Source organism: Drosophila mojavensis, unplaced genomic scaffold (genome assembly GCF_018153725.1).
Source record: "Drosophila mojavensis isolate 15081-1352.22 unplaced genomic scaffold, ASM1815372v1 contig_231, whole genome shotgun sequence".
NCBI classification, from domain to species: Eukaryota; Metazoa; Arthropoda; class Insecta; order Diptera; family Drosophilidae; genus Drosophila; species Drosophila mojavensis.
Window position 1 is genome coordinate 560937 of NW_025318772.1, and position 22366 is coordinate 583302.

Consider the following 22366-nt stretch of genomic DNA (forward strand, 5'->3'; position numbering starts at 1 on the left):
AAATACCTCAGCCAAAACTTTTCTCAAGATATTTGCAAACATCTGTTTCCTGGTTGCCTGCGCCGAGCTCCCTTTTTCCTCGACGCTTACCGCGCCCCACCGCACAGCCAGAGCACAAAATCAAGCTGCAATTGGAGAACCGAGTGCAGTGCCAGCTGCCAGCAAAATCGCTGATGATGAAGTTCCAATGCGGTCTATCCAATGGCTCAGACCAGCGATAATCCCCATTCATTCATTTGACAAGTTAGTCAGCTAAAAATACCCTGCAATGGAGCCATAACTAGGGTGGCTGCGATAAAGTAATTTACATGATTTCTTTTATTTTTTTTTTCTATATTCTATAGAATATTTATATTCGACAATGCTTTATGCTCAAATTTACTTTGCATATATTTTTGCAATTCTCCGAAGTCGAATAAAAGAAAATACTTAAATATACTAAAAATATTATAAATAATATCAGAGATAGCTTTTAAGGTAAGTAGTTCAATTTATTTCAGATTCTCCGTATTTAATGTAGGGTATCTTTGCGCCGACTACTTGGTGCTTGAAATGGTTCAGCTGTAATCATTTCCTTGCGGCATGAATATAAAATTTTCCATTCAGCGGGCTACTGTTGTACGTTTGTTACATTCACGGCATTTCCCAGAAGTACATGTACCTACTGTGATTTTTGTCACAGTGTACGGCGACATCATTGCGTTTTTGCTGCTTTCCTTTCCGCAAGCAACTGTTAGCTGATTTTATAATGGCTAACTAGCTGGGGCGATGCTACTATGTATTTTGGCCTGCTTAGGTTCTCAGTAGTTCTCCCTGTCCAGCTCTATCTCCGGGTCGCTCAGTCTGTCCCTCTCGCACTTTCTTCTTCTGGCTGTCAGTCGGTTTGTCTGTCCAAACGCAAGTTATTCGCATTCTTGTCCGCTGCCATTCCACCTTTAGCTGGCTGTGTTATTATGCTGCCAGTTTTTCCTTTTAGGTTTTTCTCTTATATATATATATATATGTATATATATATTTCTCCTTTTTTTCTTTAGGTTTTCCTGTAGTTTGCACACAAGTTTTTCATTTGTAATTCAAGATGTCAGTCAGCTGGGAGAACCAAAACTTAATTAAAGTTCCGCACTTTTCCGGTGGCCGGCCCAAACGTTGGCTACTGCACTTGCTGCCCCTGCTCCTGTTGCTGCTCCTGCTCGTGCTGCACCAGCTCTTATATATGTATTTAGTCAGCACAGTTACGCCCACGGGTCACGCCCACGTTTCCACAGTTCGTCTGTCTGTCCGTTCTTTATATACTGGGTTACATTTATTTTTTGCCATTCTCTCGAATGGGCGGCTTTCAGTTTATCTTACCTGCTGCACCTGCTGCAAATGGCCCAGCGATACGACTTTGTTTCGAGGAAGGCACTCAACTACCATCCCGCTGGCTCATGTATGTAATTTGATGAGCTTATTTTATACTTTTCGCTTTTAATTTGGTTTTATGTTCATTGCTTATAAGCCATGAACAGATTCCAACTTGTTGAATTAACTGAGTGCACGGCGAGCCAAGGCCACACAGTGCGCAGCGACACGGATGAAACGGAATGAAACTCCGAGCTGGCCAAAGGGCCAAGGGGAGGAGTGAAGCATAGTTCCTTCAACATGCTGCAGATCAGTTTCACTTAGCAACTGACCAGCTTAAACATCGCACTTAATTAGCCACCAGCATGGAGCCCGTGGCGAGTGAGTCGACTAGACCGAATGAGATGCTCACTCATTAGCTATGCATTGAGTTTGGGGCATCCTAATTCGGGTGTCAGCTGCTGACGTCAACGTCATAGCAACTGGATGCCAGGTCACATGCAATTAGCATATGAAGAAATCCGACTCTGCCACACAGCTTTGTCCTATTGTTGCCGAGCTGCCCGGGCAGCATGCAGGCACGTGGAAAATTTATTAAATTGGTCACCTTCTGCTGCCCCACGCCGCCGTCGCCCACACACTCCGCCCACCCACAGCCGCACTGCCTCTGGAGCGTCTGCTTGTGCGCACGCATGTAAATTTAATTGAATTACTTGTAGACCTTTGCCAGGACCTTTACAGGTTTAAGTCAAAGTGTATCTCACAAAGCCATTAAAATGCCGACTGCAGACACCATTTATGCAGATGGCTGAGCAATTTACTATGCAAAACATATTTTAAGACATTTTTTGAGCATTTGCGTTGCATCAAAGTTTACATTTTTATCTTGAGGGGGAATTTAAAAACCAGAATGAAAAGAGATCATCATTCAATTCAATTAATAAACAAGAAGTTTGCGGAAGGAATATTACTGAAAAATTATAACAGTTTTGTTTATTCTCGTGCTTGTTAAAATATTTCAGAATTCAAGAAAATTCCTTGCAAATCCATTCGCATAGAATATCCAATTGGGGTAGAGAAAATTCCTGCTTTAAATAAACTGAAGCTATTTTTCAATATTTCCCGAGTTATTCACACACTGGCCATACGCAACAACCACAAAAGCTACACATTAAGTATACGCAATCATCGCCGAAAGTTTTGCTACAAATTGTTGTAGCCAACCATCGTCCGCTGCGCTTCAGAGCTTTCGAAACTTTCGCTGCATTTTTATTAGGCCCCCAAGGTGCGCGGTGCGCGGTGCGAGGTGCCAGCGTCTATGCGGAAGAGCCCAATGTCAATGTCATTGTCGTCATCGAGGGGGTGTCGCCCACTTGGGGAAGGAAGGCGGAACACAAAATGCCAAATAGAAAGAACTACAAAATAATCCACTCGTTTCGTCGAGCGCAAACACAAACACAAGCAATGTCCCCGGGGGCGTGGCCGAAGGGGGGGTCGATAACTAAATCAGTTAAGCGAGCGGGAGAGCGAGATAGAGAAAGAGAAAGAGAGGAGGGAGGAGAGAGGAGAGAGGAGAGAGCAGTTGGCCATTGTTGCTTTTGTGGCTGCATTGGCGTCCATCGGAGGTCGCGCTGGGTCCACCACATCGCCACACCGCCCCTCTGCCACTCCCCATTTCCTTTGGCGTTTCAATGATTCGTTTTGTTTTATTTTTATTTATTTTTTTTTTTTTTTTTTTACTTTTGCGCTTTTGCATTTTGTTTTGGTTTCATGGTTTAGTTCGTATTTCTCTAGACTGCAAAATTATTTATGCATTTTGCATTTTGTCTCTCTTTTTTTGCGTCGAGCGCTTATTAGTTTCAATTTGCTTGCGGCGAAAGTTGTTCGCCAACAAGTCGAACAAATTAAATAATTTAACGCAAAGAAAGTTGCTCAAATGGGCAAAAACAAGGGTGGAGGCGGTGGTGGAGGCGGCGGCGGTGGCGGTGGCACTTCCGGTGGTGGCGGCGGCGGCAATGTAAGCAATATTTGTGTTATGCAACTAACGTTTTAATTGTGAGTCCCAAAGTGTGAATTAGCTGTAGACTCAATCGACATTTCCCGAAAATCGCAAATACTAAATAGTTATGCATAAATTCAATGTTCATTCAATGTAACGAATTTGTAGTGTGCGAAAAATTAAAAAAAAAAAATTATTCATAACATTTATTGAGTATATATAGATTTACAGCAATTTCTAAAAGTTTCTTATCCATAACCTTTAATATTATTTTTAAGTAGATAAACCTATTGAGGGATCCGAATTGAAACAGCTAATTCAACGAAAGTTGCAAATCGCTAATTAAAACTTAGAGTTGAAAATTTCAAAATGAAATCAGCTTTTGTGATTAGTCAGAAGAGAATATAATATAATAATAGTAATAATATTAAAATTTAATTATAGTTAGGAGAATAGCAAATCAATTCGATAAAACAGCTACAGTGTTAACATCATATATATATATTTCAATATTTCAATACTAATTTTTCATAATTATTCCTAAGTTGATTTTCTACCAAGAACTAAAACTCAACTCAATGAAATTTTTCTTAATAATTTCATCACAGTCTAAATCTATTTATTTAGACAATTCATTAAAGTGCTGATAAATACTCTACGTATAACATAAAACGAAAACAAGCTTATAATGACTTATATACTATACAAGACTTTACTACATTTTAAATAGAGAGCCACTTTTTTGTTTCATTTGATTTAATGATTTACCTTTCCCAGTTTACTTATCATGTCATTTATGTACTTACCTCGCAGCAATTCTCAGTGAATCTTTATTATTATGTGCACTATTCTTACTTCTTACTTTTTCTTTTGCAATCCGTTTTGTGCTCCTTGTTAACAGAAAAAAGGCGGTGGAGGCGGAGGCGGTGGCGGAGGCGGCGGTAAAAACAAACCACCAATTCCTGCGGCTGATAAAGGTGGCAAGAAAGGAGCGGATCAAAAGGCAGGCGGTGGCGGCAAGAAGGGTGGCAAAAAATAGCCCTTGGGGGTGTGCCGAAATACAAAGCGCATTAAGTTACAATATAAGAATAAATATGCCACTATATTTTTAAGATGTATTCAAAGGGGAGCTTATAAATGAAGAAACAGTAGTTGAATAACGATATTTAGCTGCGTACTGCATACTGAACATTTTGTGGATCGTAAACGCTTGGAATGGAACAGATAACAAACACACACACACACACGCTGACACACCCAGCACACAGTCATTACACAACTGAATAGACAGCAATGACAGTTGCTGCTGCTGCTTCGGCTGGGGCTGCTGCTGCTGTTGTTGCTGCATTGGATTTCCGGTTGGATGAGCGCGTTTCGTGCACTCCACTTGGCCACTTCATTAGGCTCATCTGCTGCTGTGAGCACTCGCTGTGGCATTGATGGCAAACGGCTCTAACGGAACCACTCCTGGGACATGCCGAAGAATGAGGCGGCGCTCGACTTGGATTTGCTGCTCGCATCGCTCCTGCGTGCGCCGGGCTTGCGGGTTGGTGTCGTTGCCGCCTACAGAGAGATATACAGGCGTACATATGGGTTATTAATGTGTTGTGGCAGTTTTGGGTTGATTAATCTATTAATTTGCGGCACTGTGCAAAGATTTATGGGCCAGGGCAATAAACATGGACATAATTAGAGCTCAATTTATATGGTGAAACATGCGACTAACTGCGCTCACATAACCAACAAAGTCAGCGCGGCTATAAATTAACATTTGCCCAACGATTTGATTTCAATAATGGACCAATTCATTAATTACCATTTAAGCTGCAGACAAACAGACAGACAGACAGACACACGCGCACGCTAATAACCCAGGTGTGTGGCAGTTGCAAGTTTTTGATTTCGATTTCAGATTTTCGCCATTTTGGAAACGGACAAAACTTTTGCGCGGACGGCGATTGCGAATGCCATTACAGCTGTGGCTACTGCTAATTATAATTTATTTAATGGCTCTTTTGCTTTATTTATTGTTAATTGCTGAAATTGGCTAGTCTAATTAAGCTCCAACATAATGAAGATGCAAAAAAAAAAAGAAATCAAGCATTGACAACAATAATGCATAAAAGAAACACATTAATAGAAAAGTGGTTTGTGTCTTGGCTGTGCGGCAACGGTCAAAAGCAGTGCGCAGCAAGCAGTTCATACAACACTTCTCATGCAAAGCAGTAAACACAAAAGATTCAACACTTGAATCCCTAAATTATTCTCTTTATAAACCATTTAAAAAACCAACAATCATGCTAAACATATAGAACAAACAGAACTTAGCACACAATGCCTACCCAAATGAATAAACGATGAGAAATTTGGAAATTAACTACAATTCAAAGAGCTCCTAAAATAAAAATATATATGTTTATAAAATAGTAAAGAATATTTGTTAAATACAATATATAACATTATTCTTCGAAGTACCGAAGATTTTATACTCTCCCAGACACACCCATATATTTAAACAGATATCAGTATAACTAATACGTCATATTACCAACACACTATATGATATCATATATCAACTAAGAAAATAACAGACGTACTGAGTGGATGTGTCAATACACGATAATTATATGCAATGAAAGGATATAAACCATATCCCAATGCATAATATTCGGACCACTACCCAGATATTTATGGGCTGCACATAAAAATTCATTGCATTAAAATTAGATCTAAAGAGAATGAGTTTGGTTTATATTGGAGATTATTCTCCACTTAAGAGCAAAGCCATTGGAAAACTCACCTTATCTGCCTCCGTGGCAGGAGGCTTGCGCTCGACAGGAAAAGTGGTCGTTGATGCCGCCTGCGGCATAACAATAGGCAACAATGGGAACCAAAGCGAAGTGGAGCCGGAGGAGCTTAGACAAAGCATATTGGGATCGGCCTCATGGGATAGGGAGCTAGCGTTTGCAGCCGGCGTGTTATCCTGCGGAGGTGTTAGAACGCCCAGTTCGCCATGCAATCGAGCCGTGGCGCGGGAAACATGCGTCGTTATGTGCTCGGCGAACAGCTCGAAATCAAACGGATCGATGCAGTCGCGCAGGCTGCGCTGCAGCACATGGAACTGTTCGTAGAGACTGCGCTCCTCGCGATTCACACCAAACACACGTTCCAGAAACTTCAGATCGAAGTACAGCTGCAGCGCAATGTTCTGACTGCTTTTAGTGCTCTCTGCGGCCGACAGATGCTCGTAGTGGGTCAAGAGTTGTCCGAGTAATTTCTGATTGAAAGCCTGAAGCACTTTGGAGGGTAGCGTTTGGGGTACGGCTATGTTCAGGACTTCAATCAATTGATGCAAGTAAGTTTGGAGCGAGAGACGTGGCTGGCAGGGTATGCGTATGGTGGACTGGACACTCTGATCGTGCTCCTCATCGCGCTGCTCCAGTGTCTGGGTTTGCCACAGCTGTTGAAGAAGAAGAGTTAGACTTGGTTCCAAGACTTGGATTAGGTTAATTTACTTACAGCAAAGTCCCTTAAGACCACATCGTGTGTTATGGTCTGTGGCAGCTTATCCGCGCAGCTGTGCGTGGCCAGAATATCATCGACAACCAGCTGCCAGAACTGCATCAGCTCCTCTTCGATCAGTGCACACAAACGTTGCCAATGCTCGGCGCCGGCTGCTGTCTGATTGCCCACCCATTGACGCCAGCTGCTGGACTGGCAGAAGCAGAGCTTCAGATGGGGGCACAGCTCGACCAGGGCTAGCGTATTGCGGAGCGCCTGCAACAGAGCCTGTCGCTCCGTCAGACGCAGCGCCTTCAATTGAGTCAGGTAGCTCGTCATCTGCTGCTCCGCCGTTTCGCGCAGAAAATTGATCAACGCCAATTTATCCTCGCTGCGGGCTGTTTGCTCTTGGAGCAGCACATCCAGCTCCTGTACAATGGCTGCCAGCTGAGCATCGAACTGGGCGCAAAGCGTAATGGTGGGTGCGTCGTAGCCCTTGGTGCGATTGGCCAAGCGCTTCGGCTGATCGCTGAGAGCGGCAGCCAGACTTAACGGAAGATCATCGCTCTGCTCTCGCCAGATTTGCAGTGGTGCGGGAGGACTGCTGTTCTCCGCGAGCGTGACCACCTCGTCGTAAGCTTGCTGCATTGCCTCCACCCAGCTGCTGCGTATTATCTCACGAATGCGCGCATTGATCAGCGGCATATACTTCAGCTTGTAGAAGTCCAACTGTGCTTGCGGTAGCGCTAGCTGCTGCTCCAGCTGGGCATAGTCGCGCTTGGCCGTGCTGCCCGCTGCCAGTTTGATATCCTGTATGGTCTGCATGCTGCTGACCAGCCCAAAGATGGGCTGCAGATGCTTGTCCGCCAAGCTGTCAATTTTCGACATCCACTGCTGCAGTGCATCGCACAGCTGTGCGGGCAATAGCTTTGGCGCCTCAAACTGCGGCTTATAGCCGGCTATAATGTCGGGTAGCAGATGCGCCAACTCTCGATCGCTGCTATCCATGCGATTGATGCTGGGCGCTGCAGTAGGCGCCACGCACTCCGCTAAGCGTTTAAAGAGCAAGCCATCAGCTGAAAGACAAAGAAAATATAAGTCAGAAAAATATTTAAGTATTGAAAATATCTCTCATTAACCTAGTAAGCAGGTGTCTAGGAGCTCAATGGTGCCATTTAGTATGTGCAAGCTGGCCAGGATGCGCTCCTTGACACGCCGCGGCTTGTCCTTTTCGCCTTCGCTGCTTTGACTCTGCAGGCAGTTAAAGTACGCTGTGGAACGTAGATGCAGAAACGTTTGAAGCACTTGACCCAAGTCGCATTTCTCCAGCAACAGCAGACTCAACAGGCAGTCCACTGCCATATCGGCGCTGAGCTGCTCTCGCTCCAGCACTCCGAGCACCGCCTGTTTGATGGTTATATGGAATGGACGCAAGATTTCCCATTGCTTCTGTGCCACAGGCAGCCGCTGCATCAGCGTATTCTTCGCATCCAGCTGTAAGCCCGTGCTAATGTGTCTACTGAATATGAACAGCTCTGTGGCTGCATAGAACTCCTCCTGGTCAAGGTGGGTCCAGATCAGCTCTGGCAGGCTGCTCAGCAGTTTGATCTGGACCATGGTGCTATAGTAATTGGTCAGTTGTTTGCTCACCGCCCGCTTATGTAGGAGTACTTCGGTTTCGGTGGGCGTGGTCTTGAAGCCCAGCAGTTGCTGTTCGTTGAGGCTGCGACAATTGCCCTGGATGCAGTGGACCTGCTCGATGAGCGTGCCTGCCGACGCCTGCATGGCAGCTATGGTGTCGGCAGCCTTGAGCAGGTCCCGATAGCGTTCGCTGCAGTTGCAGTTAAGAGATTAATTCCTATTTAATTTCGTTGCGCTGGCTCTCTATGTGCCACATCACACAGCTTACCCGACCATGGTGCGCAGCTCTTCTCGCTTATTCTCCACTACTGTTTGGATTTTCTTCTGCACAGCATCGATCTCGGACACGCTGTGCTGCTCAAACAGCGTGTCCACATCTAATTGCAATAGATCGGTGCTCATTGATTTCAGATTATCCACAAATTGTAAAGTTCTTTCGGCTTTCTTAATTCGATAATGGCGATAACGATTATTGTGCAAGTCGCAGCCGTTGTGGTGGTCGTCCGATTACACCGCATATGCTAACAGCTGTTTGACGAGCGATTATTTGTGGCGGTAACACGATTATTTAACATCGGCAACAGTTTTAAATGTGGATTGCACAAAATCTCGTTTTATTATTTACACTAATTGGAAATGCTTTGCAAAACACAATTGGCAATGACAATACGCTGTATCTCTGAGGTGCCCTCGTAGATTTCCGTCACGCGGGCATTTCTGTAATACATCTCTGCTGGCAGATCTGTTGTATATCCCATGCCGCCCAGGATTTGGATGCACTGATGCGCGCAGTAGGTGGCCGTCTCGGAAGCGTGCAGCTTGGCCATGGCTGCCTCTTTAGTAATAGACATTCCGTTATCCTTTAGCCATGCTGCTCGCCAAGTGAGTAGCCGTGCCGTCTCCACGCGCAATGCCATGTCCGCCAGCTTCTGTTGAATCATCTGCAGTCGGGACAAGCGCTGCCCGAAGGCCACTCGCTTCTCTGCATAGTCGAGCGCCAGCTCGAGAGCCGCTTGCGCTATTCCCGTTGACTGAGCGGCAATGCCTATGCGACCGCAGTCGAGGGACTCCATGGCAATCCTAAACCCGCCTCCAGGCGATCCCAGCACCTGAGACTGTGGCACACACACATCGTCGAGCGTCAACTGGCACGTGGAGCTGGCACACATGCCCATCTTGCTCTCGTTTTTCGCTATAGCCAGGCCAGGCACATTCTTTTCGGTCAGAAAAGCTGTTATGCCCTTGTGCTTGAGGCTTTTGTCAATAGTGGCAAAGATGATGCCACCGCTGGCCTCCTTGGAGTTGGATATCCACGCCTTTGTGCCATTCAGCAGGTAATCCCCTCCAGCATTCAGCTTTGCAGTGGTACTGGCGGCGCTGGCATCTGAGCCGCTGCCCGGCTCCGACAGTGCATAGAAGGCAATGTGTTGACCTTGGGTGTAGGGTACCAGGAACTGTTGCTTCTGCGCCTCGGTGCCATGCTGCTGCACTGCACCCAGATAGAGATTGTTCACGCCCATCACAATCGACACGGCCGCATCACCACGCGCCACTTCCTCCATGCCTATTGCATAGGCTTGGTAGTCCAGACCGGTGCCACCTGCAAGTAGTCGTTGACAATCAGGCTCTGGCTCTGCCCAATCTCTGGGTGCAGTGCTCACCGTACTCCTCCTGCACCGTGACCGACATGAGGCCCAGTTCGCCGAGGCGTCTCACCTGTTCAACCGGGTACAGGCGCTCACGATCGTGACGTCTCGCATGGGGCGCCAGTTCCGCATTTGCAAAGTCGCGGCAGGTCTTTTGCAGTATTTGATGGGTCTCTGAGAGGGCGGCCAGGCAAGCGATACCTCTGTTGCCGCTTCTGGCAGTTCGATGACCTACAAAGTGGCAAAGCTTATTGTTATTGTTTTTAATATATGTGAATGTATCTATTACCAAGCGCCCATACGCTTCTACACAGCTTTTGCATGGTGAGAAAGCTTTAGCCGCTTTTGCTTGTGTTATCCGGAAAAGCTTTTGGACGCTGTCTGCTTCGCGGAAAGGTTCGTCGCGCACTGAAATCCGATGAGCAATCGAAAACAATCAGCATGCCATAAAAACTTTTATATGCAATTTCAGAGCTCTGACGTCAGCCCATGCAAACAAAGACGGCGCTGCAACTTTTGAGCGAGGGAACAGCTACGGCAAGCAGTTCCCAATGGAATGATCAGCTGATGTGAGTGAATGCTTATTGGAATGCTTGCATTTTTACAGTTCAAAGTAAATATGCAATTAATACAAGTATGTAAGGCACAAAAAAAAGAGAACTTGAGATTTGAAGTAGTTGGTATTAAGCATGATAATATAATTAATTAATGAAGAGTTAACGTTTAGTCTCCGAGCTAAGAAGCTAACCTCACAATTTAGTCAAGAATCAAACCAAAGAAGGAAAATGCAACTCGTTATGGTTTAAGGTTTAGGAATTGTTAAATTTGATGGAAGAAAAAGCCCCTGTTTGTGAGTGAAAAGTCTTTTACAACGCCCCTGATCTACTTAAAATACATTGAGCCTACATCAAGTAGATTTTCAAGTTTGCATATGTTAGTTCTTAAGGTTCCCGTGTTGAGGAAGTCAACGGGTATATACCACGACCTACACAGCCTGCGTTCAAATTCAAATGTTGCTTTTGCTTAGGGTATCGGCTAGTCGCGCAGCGCTTTACAAATGAACTCTACTGGGTAGAAAGTTCAGCTTATAGCAGAAATGGAAAGCGGTTCAACGATTTAGTGCTATTGTCGCTACCCGCAGCTGAGAATTAAATTTGGATTGCAAATTTAAGTGCAATTTAATGACTTGCGCTGGCGAAATAAAACACACCCACTTTTGCAAACGCACTATAGCTAAAAAACAATATAGCTATATGAAGATAAGGTTCATGTAGTATTTTTCATTGATCATAAACCGTTTTTCATCTCTTCTATTATGAAATCATTTTTCCTGCATCTGCAGATGGAGCTCAGTAGACTTTGCTTTCCTTCAAAGTAGTTTTTATAATATCATACATTTCTTTTGAAGTTAAGGATAATCTGTAGATCTGAACACAATTGCCGACCCAAACAGTTCCAAAATTATTTTGACGGGTTTCTTTTATAATTTGAGAAAAAGAACATCTAAATATATGATAGCAATATGAATTATTTAATTCAACGCGGCAAATTGCGGCAGCAGGCAATCAATGTGCCCGAAGGCCTGCCGGAGCTGCTCTCCGACATAACCCGAGAAGTGCTGCGCTGCCAGCCGACCAAAGAGTGCCTCTGCCAATTCATCATCGACTATTTGCACTCGGTGATTGTCACTCGAGAGAAGGCCTTGGGTGAGTTCTATCTAATTATATGAATTTAGTCATAGAAGCTAACGAGGGTTGTTCTGCAGTGGCCAAGACCATTTTGGAGCGCGCTCTACGCCAGGTGGACAGCATTATATCCGACTTGTGCATTTGTGATCTGACTAAGGAGAAATCGGATGAGATGGCCCAGGTAATGGAGGACTGCTTCCGCAACTTCCTGGAGAAACGTCGCTGCGAGATGCGACGCGGCAAGGAGACCATTAAATTCGCCGACATTGACATGTTGGAGGAGCTCATACGCAAGTGCAAATTCACCGAGGAGGAGCTGGACGCCTCGCGGCCAGCAATCGCGAGCGCCTACAAGCGCTTCGTGGACGCCTACATGACTGCAGGCAAGGAGTCCCAGGGCACCGAGCTGCTCTATCAATACTTCCGCGACCGCGAGTTGAAGCGCCTTGAGGAACTCATGCGCAACAAAGCGGCCACCACCATACAAGCCGCTTATCGTGGCTACCTGGTGCGCCGCATGATGGACCAGCACGTGTGCCTGTGCACCTGTATGCTGCAGGACAAGGACGACGACGAGTTCATGCGCCTGGACAGAGCTGCTCGCGTGATACAGCGCTTCTTCCGCTACGTTCTATCGGTGGGTTTTCACTTGACAATTGTATGCGTAGACCACAGCCTAATACTCGAATCCTGAATTACAGCGCCAGGCCATTAAGCCGGTAAGTGTTGTAGAGCTTAGGCGATGCTCTGGTCCTAACCTGTATATATTTGTAGATTGAAGATCCTTGCCAGGAAAAGGAAACGCCAACTGACAGAGACGATAGCGCGGAGCAAGCTACAGGCACTGCGGTTACAGCAACATCCACTGCTGCTGGCACAGCTCTAGCCACAGCCGTTCCATCCCAAGTGGAGATTGAGGAAGAGGCGGCCAAACCAGACGAATCTTCTCCAGAGGTAGCACCGCCAGGTGAAGACGCGCCACCGCCAGAGGAAGCTGCAGCTCCAGCTCCAGCTCCGGTACCTGAGGCGGAGCCGGCTGCAGCAGCAGAGGCACCACCACCACCGGCTGAAGAGACAGCACCACCGCCACCACCAGCTGAAGAGCCAGCACCACCACCAGCTGCAGAGGAAGCACCACCAGCTGCAGAAGAAGCACCTCCTGCTGAATAGTATTAAGTTTTTTTTTTTTTTCTTTCGTTATGTTCTCTTATTTAACAACCATCGACAGATGCTCCCCGCGTCCTTTCAAATTTACGAATTCGTGATCTTTAAGCTTGTAAATTAGTTCAACGTGAAATTGCATATATTTAAAACGTCTCGAGAATAACCAACTGAATGAACACAATTAAATGACAACTCAGCTCAGACGAACTCAACTTGTTTTGAATATAGCAATCGAATCATTTGCTGTTCGCTATGCCCTCTTGTATCCAGTTCCTGAAGGTGGAGACTCTGGTGTAGACATCGGGGGAGATAAAGAGGCCGCACACAACCAGTCCATAGGAGACGACTCCGACCTGCTTGAGACCATTGTCGTCGCGAACCAAGGGACCACCCGAGTCGCCCTACAATTAGGAATTAAATCTTCAGATACCTCAAGATGTTTACTTTTTGATTTGCTCACCGAACAGGCGCCCCTAAAGATGCCTCTGGCACATATCTCCGTATCCGTCACATCTTCCATGCCCCTTTCGCGGCACTCTTGGTTCGTAATCGTTCTGTAGCTCATGCGTTGCAGTGTATTCGGATAGTTTAGGTTGTCCAGGAAGGGAAAAGGGGCCGGCAGCCGTAAGCCCCAACCGGTTAGGGTCACAGGGACTCCGCCGCCCACAAACGTATCGGAGGAAAATTCAATGGGGGCCACACTGACATTGTTGTAGACCAGTGGCGGGTCGATTGTCAGCACTGCGATATCGCTGGTCTTCAGCGGCCTGTAATCGGGGTGTATGACAAAGGAGACCACCCGAGAGCGTGATCCGCCCTTATCATACAGATTGCGTATGCCCGCGACGACAGACATGCGCGTTACATTCATACCGTCACAGCAGTGGGCCGCTGTGAGTATGCGATCGGGAGCTATGATCGATCCGCCACAGAAGTGGGCATAGCCGTCACGGGTTCGGTACTGCATCGACACTTGGTAGGGCACATATTCGCCTTGTGGCACATCGGAGCCGCCCACGATGCGAGAGGGCGTAGAGTCATTGGGCTGACGAGCTGTCGGAGAGTATTTGCAAATATACCTTCGGTCCATGCCATCAATATTCCTACTTACAGTTGTGACGTGCCGTGGCGGTGCCTAGGGCCAGAGCTGTCCACAGAATGAGTTCAATAAGAGCCATGTTTGCTTGGGTTATGCATACCATTTGGCCCATGCCTCAGCCTATTTATTGGATTCGACGCGAGACCCATTGCGCTAAAAATTAACATAGATAAAGCAGAGTTATGCCATTAGTTTTGATCTTGAAATTCAAAATGTAATGAGCCTTCATGCCGGTAATTGGCATATGCCTCATATGCATCGCCCTAACCCAGAAAACGACAATTAGCTGATAAACTTTGGAGGCTAACTAAGTCGCGGCTCGTTAGGGAATTTTTTCTTTTTCTGGAACTAAACGACTTTCTAGGAGAGCAAACCATAACTGACTATATAATTAATTCATATATTATATATCTGTAAATATTTATTAGAGAGTAGATTCCCGGGCAGTTAGCTTTAGTTGATCTATCCAATTCATTTGAGAATTTACTTTCGCTCAGCTTTTGATTTTTTTCTTCGCGACGCTCTGAATTGGGTCAATAAAAATCTACGATCTGATTGGCTTGATTGGACAGATGTGGCTAGAACAATAGCATGGCATTTTGTCAACCGGCTTCTCATCAAATCGGCGAATAACAATAACCGTCATTATGCAAAAGCAAAAAAAACCGAGTCAAGTTGGCACAGTTTCAGATAAGTTGATTCGTTAATCGTTCTACATATTTTCTTAGAGTTAAATATAGCTATGGCTGGACTAGTATTTTCATAACTCGAGTAATCAAAGATTTGTTCATGGTTTACACTTTAGAAATGATATAATTTCGATTTTAAATTATTGAAAAATATTCGCATAGAAACGTGCGAATGCTTTAACATACCTACACAGCTTCAAATTCAAAAAAAAAAAAAAAAACAACAATAAGATTGTAACGGTTTCAAACTAGAAAGCATCTTCAAAAATTTAAGCTCAGACGTTATTTCACTAGAATGAATAATTATAATTATGAATAATTATAATAAAATTAACATGTGATGACGTAGAAGCTACATATAAATGGCATCGCATAATGTCCATGGTGACATAAATGATTTGGAGATGATTCGGCTCACAACGCTCCTCTGCCTAGGTAAAACCGCATAATAAATCAAATAAATTTGAGTTAAATTATCTTTTATTCCCTAGGTCTGATCCTAGTGGTCATCATCTCTGCAAAAAAACACAACTATGACGATGTTGGCCGGACAATTTCTATAGAGATTCCAGGCCGTAGCACATCCAAAGGACGTCGCCAAGATGAGTCTGGATACTTTTCGCCCCCTTCTTATCACTATTCACCCTATCCGAGCTGTTATTGCCCGCCGGGCCCGCCGGGTCCACCTGGGCCTGCAAGTCCTCCTGGGATTCCCGGTAGACCTGGTATTCCCGGTCAGCCAGGCGTTCAGGGTCCAATGGGACTCAAGGGTGAACCCGGCCCTAGTGGTCAACCAGGAGCTATGGGGCAAAAGGGCACGATGGGTGACAGGGGACCACCAGGAATATCTTGTCGTCGCCGACGCAGAGATTATAATGCACAAATTCTCACTCTAACTGAGAATATAGATGTTAAATCGCCAGAGAGCACGAAAGAGCTCCCCATATTAAAAGGCGATCCTGGATTAGGCGATGAAAGGGAACAACCCAATCGCTCAACTTCTGACCAACAGCTTAGCGATGACCATCCTGAACTGCTCGACCTGTCTGGGGACAAAGACTTAGGAGCGATTGACGAAGCATACCAATCAGCGGGCTCAAGGGAAAGCAGAGCAACATGCGTCAAGTTGTGTGATGAAAAATATGGAACTTTTATTTAAAATACTTGTCAATAAAATAATGATTGTCTGTAACTGCTGCCTCTAAAATTTATTAAATGCAAATTATTATACAGCGAACAAAATGAAAATGGCTTCAGAGTTTAAATGGTTTTGTAAATTTGTCTAATGTGGATGATGAGCTGACTCTGTTCGTCAAACTCTAAAGGGTATCTTCTTGTGGGACATGCTCCATGATAAAAATTTTCCTAGCAACCAGTCAGGCTACGTATTAGAGTGAAGTAGACAGTTTTCCCAGCTCGGTCAATATAATATTTCATATTTCTCGGCTTAAAAATTAGATAATTTAATTATTAAATATATGAACGTAACCCACAAATACTTTCAGAGATACGTATTATATATGCACATATATTATATGTTTGCTGACTTACCACAACCAACAGTAAGTTCATAACGGTTTCATAGAATCTAGACTCTCAGATCTGGTCTTAAAATACTTTGGTTTAAATGTAACTTCATTAGCATACATATTCGTCGTTAAATTAACGTGTCAGAATGGAAGAGTTGCGTATAAATGGCATCGCATAATGTCCATGGTGACATATGTGATTCGGAGATGACCCGGCTCACAACGCTTCTCTGTATAGGTAAGACCGGATATTAAATCCATTGAAATGGTGTTAAATGAAATTGTATTCCCTAGGTCTGATCCTAGTGGCCAGCATCAGCATTCTCTCTGCGAAAAAAATCAACGATAATGATGTTGGTCGGACAATTTCTATAGAGATTCCAAACCGTAGCTCTAGCTCATCTAGTGCACGTCGCAAAGAATCTGGATACTTTTCCCCATCCTCCTATCTATATACACCTTATCCGCCTTATCCGCGAAGTGGTTGTTTTTGCCCGCTGGGTCGGCCGGGTCCGCCGGGTCCACCTGGTCCTCGAAGTCGCAATGGAACACCCGGTAGAGATGGTATTCCCGGTCAACCAGGCGTTCAGGGCCCAATGGGATACAAGGGTGATGCCGGCGTTCAAGGTGCGCCGGGCGTCAGGGGCGATAAGGGTAACATGGGTGCAATGGGACCGCCAGGTTTTCGTAGACGGCGCAGAGATAACAATGGTCAAGCTGTCCCTATTGAGGAGGCAGAAATGATGCGTGTATTAAAAGGAGATCCCGGACTTAGCGGTGAAAAGGAACAGTTAGATGGCCCATCCCGTAGCGATGACAATCCTGAACTGCTCGATCTGCCAGTGGACAGAGATATAGTACCGATTGACGATTCAAGGGAAAGCAGAGAAACATGCGTAAGGTTGTGTGATGTTAAATATGGAGCTGTGTAGCTTACTGTATATGTAGAAATATTTACTTTCTAATAAATTGATATCTGTTTTGGTTGAAATTTTCACTGTGCAATGAAATCAACTCGGTTAGCTTGAAAACTGCTAAAAATGATTAGATTATAATTTACAGCATAATGATTTTGTATTCAAGAAGCAGCAAGGTAGAGGTTGTTGGTTTGTATGTATTGGCCTTTACTATGGGAACTTATTTATTGAATAATTTGTCTCCTGCAGAAACTTTCTTTATAACATTAAATTTTAGGAACGTGATAATGAGATACCGATGATGATAATATATGTAGTGTCCACTTAATATCCCCTAGTGTGGCAAGCACATTAAACTAGTCTTGCTTAGTCTGTCTGTCCGACCGTACCTATTTTAAATATTTCCATTTATTATTAATATTATCTAATATTATACAATATATTATAATGCTTATTACCCATTCATGCTACGGCTCTTATTGAAAAAAAATGTATGTATATATTAGCCGCAAATTTATTTGGGTATTCGTTCAATGGACTTCTCAGAAACATTATGCCCATTTGCATCCGATAAAATCCAATTAGTGCATTGTGTTCCAAACAAATTAAAAAGGTCAAACAAAACAAAAAGAAATTTTAACAGTAATGTGCCACTCTTATTCTACGTTATTATGTTATGTTATAAATTCTGGACACAGATTCTTACGCTCTTTGGCGCACCCAATGATCTGCAAGAACATTTATTTAGCATATTAGTTTTGATGAACTTATAGAGTGTGGACAGAAATATGTGAATTGCCTGTTCTGGGTCCATTTGCAGTCATAATAGCCTTTTAACTTGATTCTCATTTCTTGCGTGAGTGTAGGAAACGAGTTTTTTTCGTTGTTTTAGCTAGCCAAATCAAGAACATTTATACTATTTATATTCATCCATCGCTGATAAGATCATAAAAAAAAACTATTAAGTAAAAATGGTTTGCTCTATATTTCAATAACGGTTTGATCAGGTTTAGACATTTGAAAGTTATTTGATTAGCAAATTTGTGTGGCAGAACCGTTCAACTGGTATAAAAGAAATCAATTATATGTTGTCCCCAGCAAATAAGTTCTAGCCATGATGCAGATCGCTGCGCTCCTCTGTCTATGTGAGTTATGGCTTCTAAATATTTGATCCTTAAAAATAAATTTATTTCCCCATGCAATTCCAGATTTGGCAATAGTTGGTGGATCGAGTGTGCCCACCCGGAATCATAACAGCAACGGTGTTGGAAGACATATTACACTTCAAGTGCCAGCTCCCGCTCCTGCACCTGCTCCTGCTCCAGCGCCATCTCCACCAAATGTGATTATCAAAAGGCCTGCCCACTATCATCCACCACCGCCACCGCCGCCGCCAGTTTTCTTCCCACCGCCGCCGCCGCCGCCGCCGCCACGACCACATCATCATCATCATCATCCGCCACCTAAATGTAATTGTCCGCCTGGCCCCCCCGGTCCACCGGGTCCTCCCGGACTCCCAGGCATGACCGGAAAACCAGGACGTCCAGGCGACAAGGGTGATAAGGGTGACGATGGCCTGAAGGGTGATAAAGGAGACACGGGCGCGAGGGGCGATAAGGGTCCCGCTGGTCCACAAGGAATTCAGGGACCACAGGGACCACAAGGGCCTCTAGGTCCACCTGGAGCTCCAGGCTCCCAAGGATCTCAAGGACCTCCTGGCCCCCAAGGCTCCCAGGGACCTCAAGGTTCACCAGGAACACCTGGTATACCAGGACCTCAAGGCGCTCTTGGACCACCAGGTTCCTCTGGATCTCCTGGTTCGCCTGGGTCTCCTGGATCCCAAGGCCCACCAGGACCCCCAGGACACCCTGGAAAGCCATCGTCACCTGTGTGGTCTGTGCCTCCACCGCCACCGCCATCCCATCACCATCCGCCGCAAATAATTTATCCATATCCTGTGCCTCCACACAAGGGACCTCACGGAGAACACCACCATCATCATCACCATCATAAAGAAGGACATCCATCTAAGCCGCATAAGCCCCACAAGCCTCATAAGCCCCATAATCCCCATAAGCCGCACAAGCCCCATAAGCCCCATAAGCCACACAAGCCTCACAAGCCTCACAAGCCTCACAGGCCTCATAGGCCACACAAACCTCATAAGCCCATTTGGCCTCCAAAACCAACATGGAAACCAACATGGAAACCCACTTGGCCTCCAAGGCCAACATGGCCACCCACTTGGCCTCCAAGGCCAACATGGCCACCCACTTGGCCTACAAGGCCAACATGGCCACCCACTTGGCCTCCTACTACGATACCTACCACACCACCGACAACCACAACAGAAGCACCTACCACGACGCCTACCACACCACCGACAACCACAACAGAAGCACCTACTACGACGCCTACCACACCACCGACAACCACAAAAGAAGCACCTACCACGACGCCTACCACACCACCGACAACCACAACAGAAGCACCTACTACGACGCCTACCACACCACCGACAACCACAACAGAAGCACCTACTACGACGCCTACCACACCACCGACAACCACAACAGAAGCACCTACTACGACGCCTACCACACCACCGACAACCACAACAGAAGCACCTACCACGACGCCTACCACACCACCGACAACAACAATAGAAGCCTCTACTAAGAGTCTACTTACACTAGATGATCAACAAAATGGGAAGACAACAGTGTATGAGGAGCATAACAGCGAAGAAGAAGAATTGGAAGATGAACGTGTAGAGGATTCCGAAGAAGATGCGGCACAAGCTCAAGAGTCACAGAACCATGATAAAGATGGAGATGGAGATGGAGATGGAGATGGAGATGCAGATGCAGATGCTGATGGTGATACTGATGCTGATGCTGATGCTGATGCTGATGCTCATGGTGATGCTGATGCAGATGCAGATGCAGATGCAGATGTAGATGCTGATGCTGAAGATCATGCTGATGCCGATGCAAATGTAAATAATGATGCAAATGCAGAAGCAGATGCATATGTAGATGTAAATGCAGATGCAGACGAAGAAGAAACGAAAGAGAATGACGATGAAAATGTGGAGGACGAAGAATACCAGGATGATAACGATAGTGGAGAGACCAACGACATAGAACCAGAGGACCCAGAGCAGCCAGTCGAAGGCTATGTAGTTCACGCAAGAAGCGGAAATAGACCAATCATTTTAGCAGTAAGCCAGCGCCGTAATCCATTTAAAGTATATGGTGACTACCTAGAGTATTAAATGTATCATTAGGTAATGAAATAATTTACAAATAACAATAAAAACATTCGAATAAATTTTAATTATAAACGGTTTGTCGGAAACTGTCTTTTCAGCCTGAAAGTATGCAAGGAAAGACTCAACTATTGTGTGAACTGCTTGCCGCCGTTTCAACTGCTTGAATTAATGAGCGTGTGCCATTTGATGAATTTGAATTTATTTTCATATATGTATGTGCAAATGCAGTTGCAGTACATCGGAATTTCCGGTCTAGGCCATGCGCTCCTTTATCCAAGTATTAAACATGGAGACGCGAGTGTAGACATCGGGACTGTTGGATGCGCAGAAAGCGGTGCCATAGGAGACAACGCCGACCTGCTTAAGGGAGTCGCCGTTAGCCATGACCAAAGGTCCGCCCGAATCACCCTGAATTGAAAGAGATATGCATTATTCGGTTTCGATAATGCCGAGCTACAGTTTTCCACTCACATTGCAGGCGCCCTTGCCAAACCTTTCCAGAGCACAAATCTCCGTGTCCGTCAGCTGCGTCATGGTCTCCTTGCACTTGGCATTGTCTAGCGTTTTGTAGGACAGCTTCTGCAGTATGTTTGGATACTTGGCAAAGGGTCCGGTGCCGAAATGAAAAACAGATCCCCAGCCCGTGAGCATCACCTCCTGATCGGCTCCGACCAGATCACTGCTGCTCACATCGATGGTGCTGACGCGTTTGTCGTCTATCTCGAAGGGTGGATCGATTTTCAGTATAGCTATGTCGCTGGTCACCAACTCCTCGTAGTTCTCGTTCATCTCGTACGACTGCACTTGGGCTCGCTGGCCGCTGTCGTCGTTGAGGTCCCGAATGCCTGCTACCACACTAATCCTGCTCGCATTCTGTCCATTGACACAGTGGGCCGCCGTGAGGACTCTGTTGGGGGCGATTAGGGAGCCACCGCAGAAGTGGCGCATTTTCCCGCTCTTCGTGAGAAACTGCATCGAGACCTGGTAGGGCACATACTCATCATCGGGCACATCGTAGCCGCCCACTACGCGCTCCTGCGAACTGCCATCCGCGTTCTCAAAGTAGGCATCCACTTGGATTTGCAATGGGGGTTAACTAAGTCCTGCTCTAGGTGATCTACTGCTACTTACAATCGATGACTGTGCCCATGGGCTTTCCAATTGAGGACTGCAGCGACGCCAGCAAAACGAGCACGAAGACATAGCTCCATTGATTGACCATGTTGAGGCTTTGGATTAGAACTGTGCACTGTCTGGCTGCGATGGGGGATTGTTGGGCTTTTATATGTTGCACTCAGCACTCATTAGAATTTTATCGAATGCCAAACGAGGCGCTAGCTGTGGGCGGTCTGATCAACTACATATGAATAGGTAACAAGGTCGTTCCATCGAAAACGATAAGCTGCTCAAATGTAGAACATTGCTTGCTAGGTAAAACCAGCTGGCGTAGTCCACATAGCTAGAGCTCATGTGGAATCTGAACTCTAAAGAGTTCATTCAATGAGAATCCCCAGTCTAACACGTGGATTAATCTGTCAGGACGGAGCTGTCAAGGTCTCGCATGCAAATTAAACCTGACAGCTGAGAATACGATAGGAAACAAAGGCCCTGATTCAAATCCTTTCGCGTCACGCGGCTTTGGGGCTGGGTGGTCCAATTAACTAAAGGCAGACGCCAAGCCAGGCAGAGCCACATCCTGGCTAAAGAGACGAAAAGGAGGGCGTAATAAAGCCATTTCGGGTTCAAATCGGTTCGTAGTGAGCGCCAAAAACCAGAGCCAACAATTAACACAGTAGTCCAAAGATCAAGACCTCAACATGCGACTACCCAGAAAACGAAGAGGTGTGCATAATTAATTCGCGCCACACACCGGCAGAC

General features: G+C 45.5%; 8 protein-coding genes across 9 annotated transcripts; 4 read left to right on the forward strand and 4 right to left on the reverse strand.

Moving 5' to 3' along the window:
• Positions 1-2700: 2700 nt before the first annotated feature.
• On the forward strand, positions 2701-4505 carry LOC6574488 (putative glycine-rich cell wall structural protein 1). 2 transcript variants are annotated; one of them, XM_002000496.4, is made up of 2 exons: positions 2701-3358; positions 4242-4505. In XM_002000496.4, exons 1-2 carry the CDS (start codon positions 3278-3280, stop codon positions 4377-4379), a joined length of 219 nt encoding a protein of 72 aa, XP_002000532.1. In that variant the 5' UTR covers positions 2701-3277; the 3' UTR covers positions 4380-4505. The 2 variants fall into 2 exon arrangements, 1 of the variants encoding a protein (XP_002000532.1); XR_001449585.3 differs by having other exon boundaries at positions 3333-3396.
• Positions 4416-8958, reverse strand: LOC6574489 (conserved oligomeric Golgi complex subunit 1). The gene is made up of 5 exons (XM_002000497.4): positions 8751-8958; positions 7981-8672; positions 6860-7917; positions 6141-6800; positions 4416-4903 (listed from the first exon to the last, which is right to left on the reverse strand). Exons 1-5 carry the CDS (start codon positions 8882-8884, stop codon positions 4793-4795), a joined length of 2655 nt encoding a protein of 884 aa, XP_002000533.1. The 5' UTR covers positions 8885-8958; the 3' UTR covers positions 4416-4792.
• A 117-nt stretch (positions 8959-9075) lies between these two features.
• LOC6574490 (short-chain specific acyl-CoA dehydrogenase, mitochondrial) lies at positions 9076-10586 on the reverse strand. Its single transcript, XM_002000498.4, has 3 exons — positions 10418-10586; positions 10144-10359; positions 9076-10082 (listed from the first exon to the last, which is right to left on the reverse strand). Exons 1-3 carry the CDS (start codon positions 10449-10451, stop codon positions 9109-9111), a joined length of 1224 nt encoding a protein of 407 aa, XP_002000534.1. The 5' UTR covers positions 10452-10586; the 3' UTR covers positions 9076-9108.
• A 923-nt stretch (positions 10587-11509) lies between these two features.
• LOC6574491 (tropomyosin-1, isoforms 33/34) lies at positions 11510-13187 on the forward strand. Its single transcript, XM_002000499.4, has 4 exons — positions 11510-11834; positions 11894-12453; positions 12518-12535; positions 12591-13187. The coding sequence occupies exons 1-4, from the start codon at positions 11651-11653 to the stop codon at positions 12984-12986; spliced, it is 1158 nt and encodes a 385-aa protein (XP_002000535.3). The 5' UTR covers positions 11510-11650; the 3' UTR covers positions 12987-13187.
• A 6-nt stretch (positions 13188-13193) lies between these two features.
• LOC6574492 (chymotrypsin-1) lies at positions 13194-14194 on the reverse strand. Its single transcript, XM_002000500.3, has 3 exons — positions 14092-14194; positions 13441-14033; positions 13194-13381 (listed from the first exon to the last, which is right to left on the reverse strand). Exons 1-3 carry the CDS (start codon positions 14189-14191, stop codon positions 13217-13219), a joined length of 858 nt encoding a protein of 285 aa, XP_002000536.2. The 5' UTR covers positions 14192-14194; the 3' UTR covers positions 13194-13216.
• Positions 14195-15130: 936 nt separating this feature from the next.
• On the forward strand, positions 15131-15968 carry LOC6574493 (collagen alpha-2(I) chain). Its single transcript, XM_002000501.2, has 2 exons — positions 15131-15203; positions 15260-15968. The coding sequence occupies exons 1-2, from the start codon at positions 15131-15133 to the stop codon at positions 15925-15927; spliced, it is 741 nt and encodes a 246-aa protein (XP_002000537.1). The 3' UTR covers positions 15928-15968.
• Positions 15969-16161: 193 nt separating this feature from the next.
• On the forward strand, positions 16162-20491 carry LOC26527800 (collagen alpha-5(IV) chain). Its single transcript, XM_044007971.1, has 5 exons — positions 16162-16330; positions 16411-16535; positions 16592-17227; positions 18423-20135; positions 20235-20491. Exons 2-5 carry the CDS (start codon positions 16463-16465, stop codon positions 20489-20491), a joined length of 2679 nt encoding a protein of 892 aa, XP_043863906.1. The 5' UTR covers positions 16162-16330; positions 16411-16462.
• A 32-nt stretch (positions 20492-20523) lies between these two features.
• On the reverse strand, positions 20524-21907 carry LOC6574496 (chymotrypsin-1). The gene is made up of 3 exons (XM_002000504.3): positions 21620-21907; positions 20960-21561; positions 20524-20896 (listed from the first exon to the last, which is right to left on the reverse strand). The coding sequence occupies exons 1-3, from the start codon at positions 21708-21710 to the stop codon at positions 20741-20743; spliced, it is 849 nt and encodes a 282-aa protein (XP_002000540.1). The 5' UTR covers positions 21711-21907; the 3' UTR covers positions 20524-20740.
• Between the last annotated feature and the right edge of the window lie 459 nt (positions 21908-22366).

Bases quoted from the DNA above. Each gene is read 5' to 3' on its own strand.
- LOC6574496 (XM_002000504.3), bottom strand. From the start codon at position 21,710: ATGGTCAATCAATGGAGCTATGTCTTCGTGCTCGTTTTGCTGGCGTCG. The intron at 21,562-21,619 runs GTAAGTAGCAGT...TGCAAATCCAAG, and splicing joins CATGGGCACAGTCATCGATT to TGGATGCCTACTTTGAGAAC. The intron at 20,897-20,959 runs GTGAGTGGAAAA...CTTTCAATTCAG, and splicing joins TTGGCAAGGGCGCCTGCAAT to GGTGATTCGGGCGGACCTTT.
- LOC6574488 (XM_002000496.4), top strand. From the start codon at position 3,278: ATGGGCAAAAACAAGGGTGGAGGCGGTGGTGGAGGCGGCGGCGGTGGC. The intron at 3,359-4,241 runs GTAAGCAATATT...CCTTGTTAACAG, and splicing joins GTGGTGGCGGCGGCGGCAAT to AAAAAAGGCGGTGGAGGCGG.
- LOC6574492 (XM_002000500.3), bottom strand. From the start codon at position 14,191: ATGGGCCAAATGGTATGCATAACCCAAGCAAACATGGCTCTTATTGAA. The intron at 14,034-14,091 runs GTAAGTAGGAAT...ACTCTCCGACAG, and splicing joins CGCCACGGCACGTCACAACT to CTCGTCAGCCCAATGACTCT. The intron at 13,382-13,440 runs GTGAGCAAATCA...TCCTAATTGTAG, and splicing joins TCTTTAGGGGCGCCTGTTCG to GGCGACTCGGGTGGTCCCTT.
- LOC6574493 (XM_002000501.2), top strand. From the start codon at position 15,131: ATGGCATCGCATAATGTCCATGGTGACATAAATGATTTGGAGATGATT. The intron at 15,204-15,259 runs GTAAAACCGCAT...TTTATTCCCTAG, and splicing joins CACAACGCTCCTCTGCCTAG to GTCTGATCCTAGTGGTCATC.
- LOC6574489 (XM_002000497.4), bottom strand. From the start codon at position 8,884: ATGAGCACCGATCTATTGCAATTAGATGTGGACACGCTGTTTGAGCAG. The intron at 6,801-6,859 runs GTAAGTAAATTA...CTTCTTCAACAG, and splicing joins TGGTCTTAAGGGACTTTGCT to CTGTGGCAAACCCAGACACT. The intron at 4,904-6,140 runs GTGAGTTTTCCA...ATCTCTCTGTAG, and splicing joins CTGCCACGGAGGCAGATAAG to GCGGCAACGACACCAACCCG.
- LOC26527800 (XM_044007971.1), top strand. From the start codon at position 16,463: ATGGCATCGCATAATGTCCATGGTGACATATGTGATTCGGAGATGACC. The intron at 17,228-18,422 runs AGCTTACTGTAT...ATGCAATTCCAG, and splicing joins TGTTAAATATGGAGCTGTGT to ATTTGGCAATAGTTGGTGGA. The intron at 20,136-20,234 runs GTGATGCTGATG...ATGCAAATGCAG, and splicing joins TGCTGATGCTGATGCTCATG to AAGCAGATGCATATGTAGAT.
- LOC6574491 (XM_002000499.4), top strand. From the start codon at position 11,651: ATGAATTATTTAATTCAACGCGGCAAATTGCGGCAGCAGGCAATCAAT. The intron at 11,835-11,893 runs GTGAGTTCTATC...GTTGTTCTGCAG, and splicing joins CACTCGAGAGAAGGCCTTGG to TGGCCAAGACCATTTTGGAG.
- LOC6574490 (XM_002000498.4), bottom strand. From the start codon at position 10,451: ATGCAAAAGCTGTGTAGAAGCGTATGGGCGCTTG. The intron at 10,360-10,417 runs GTAATAGATACA...GCCACTTTGTAG, and splicing joins TAGAAGCGTATGGGCGCTTG to GTCATCGAACTGCCAGAAGC. The intron at 10,083-10,143 runs GTGAGCACTGCA...GACTACTTGCAG, and splicing joins CACGGTGCAGGAGGAGTACG to GTGGCACCGGTCTGGACTAC.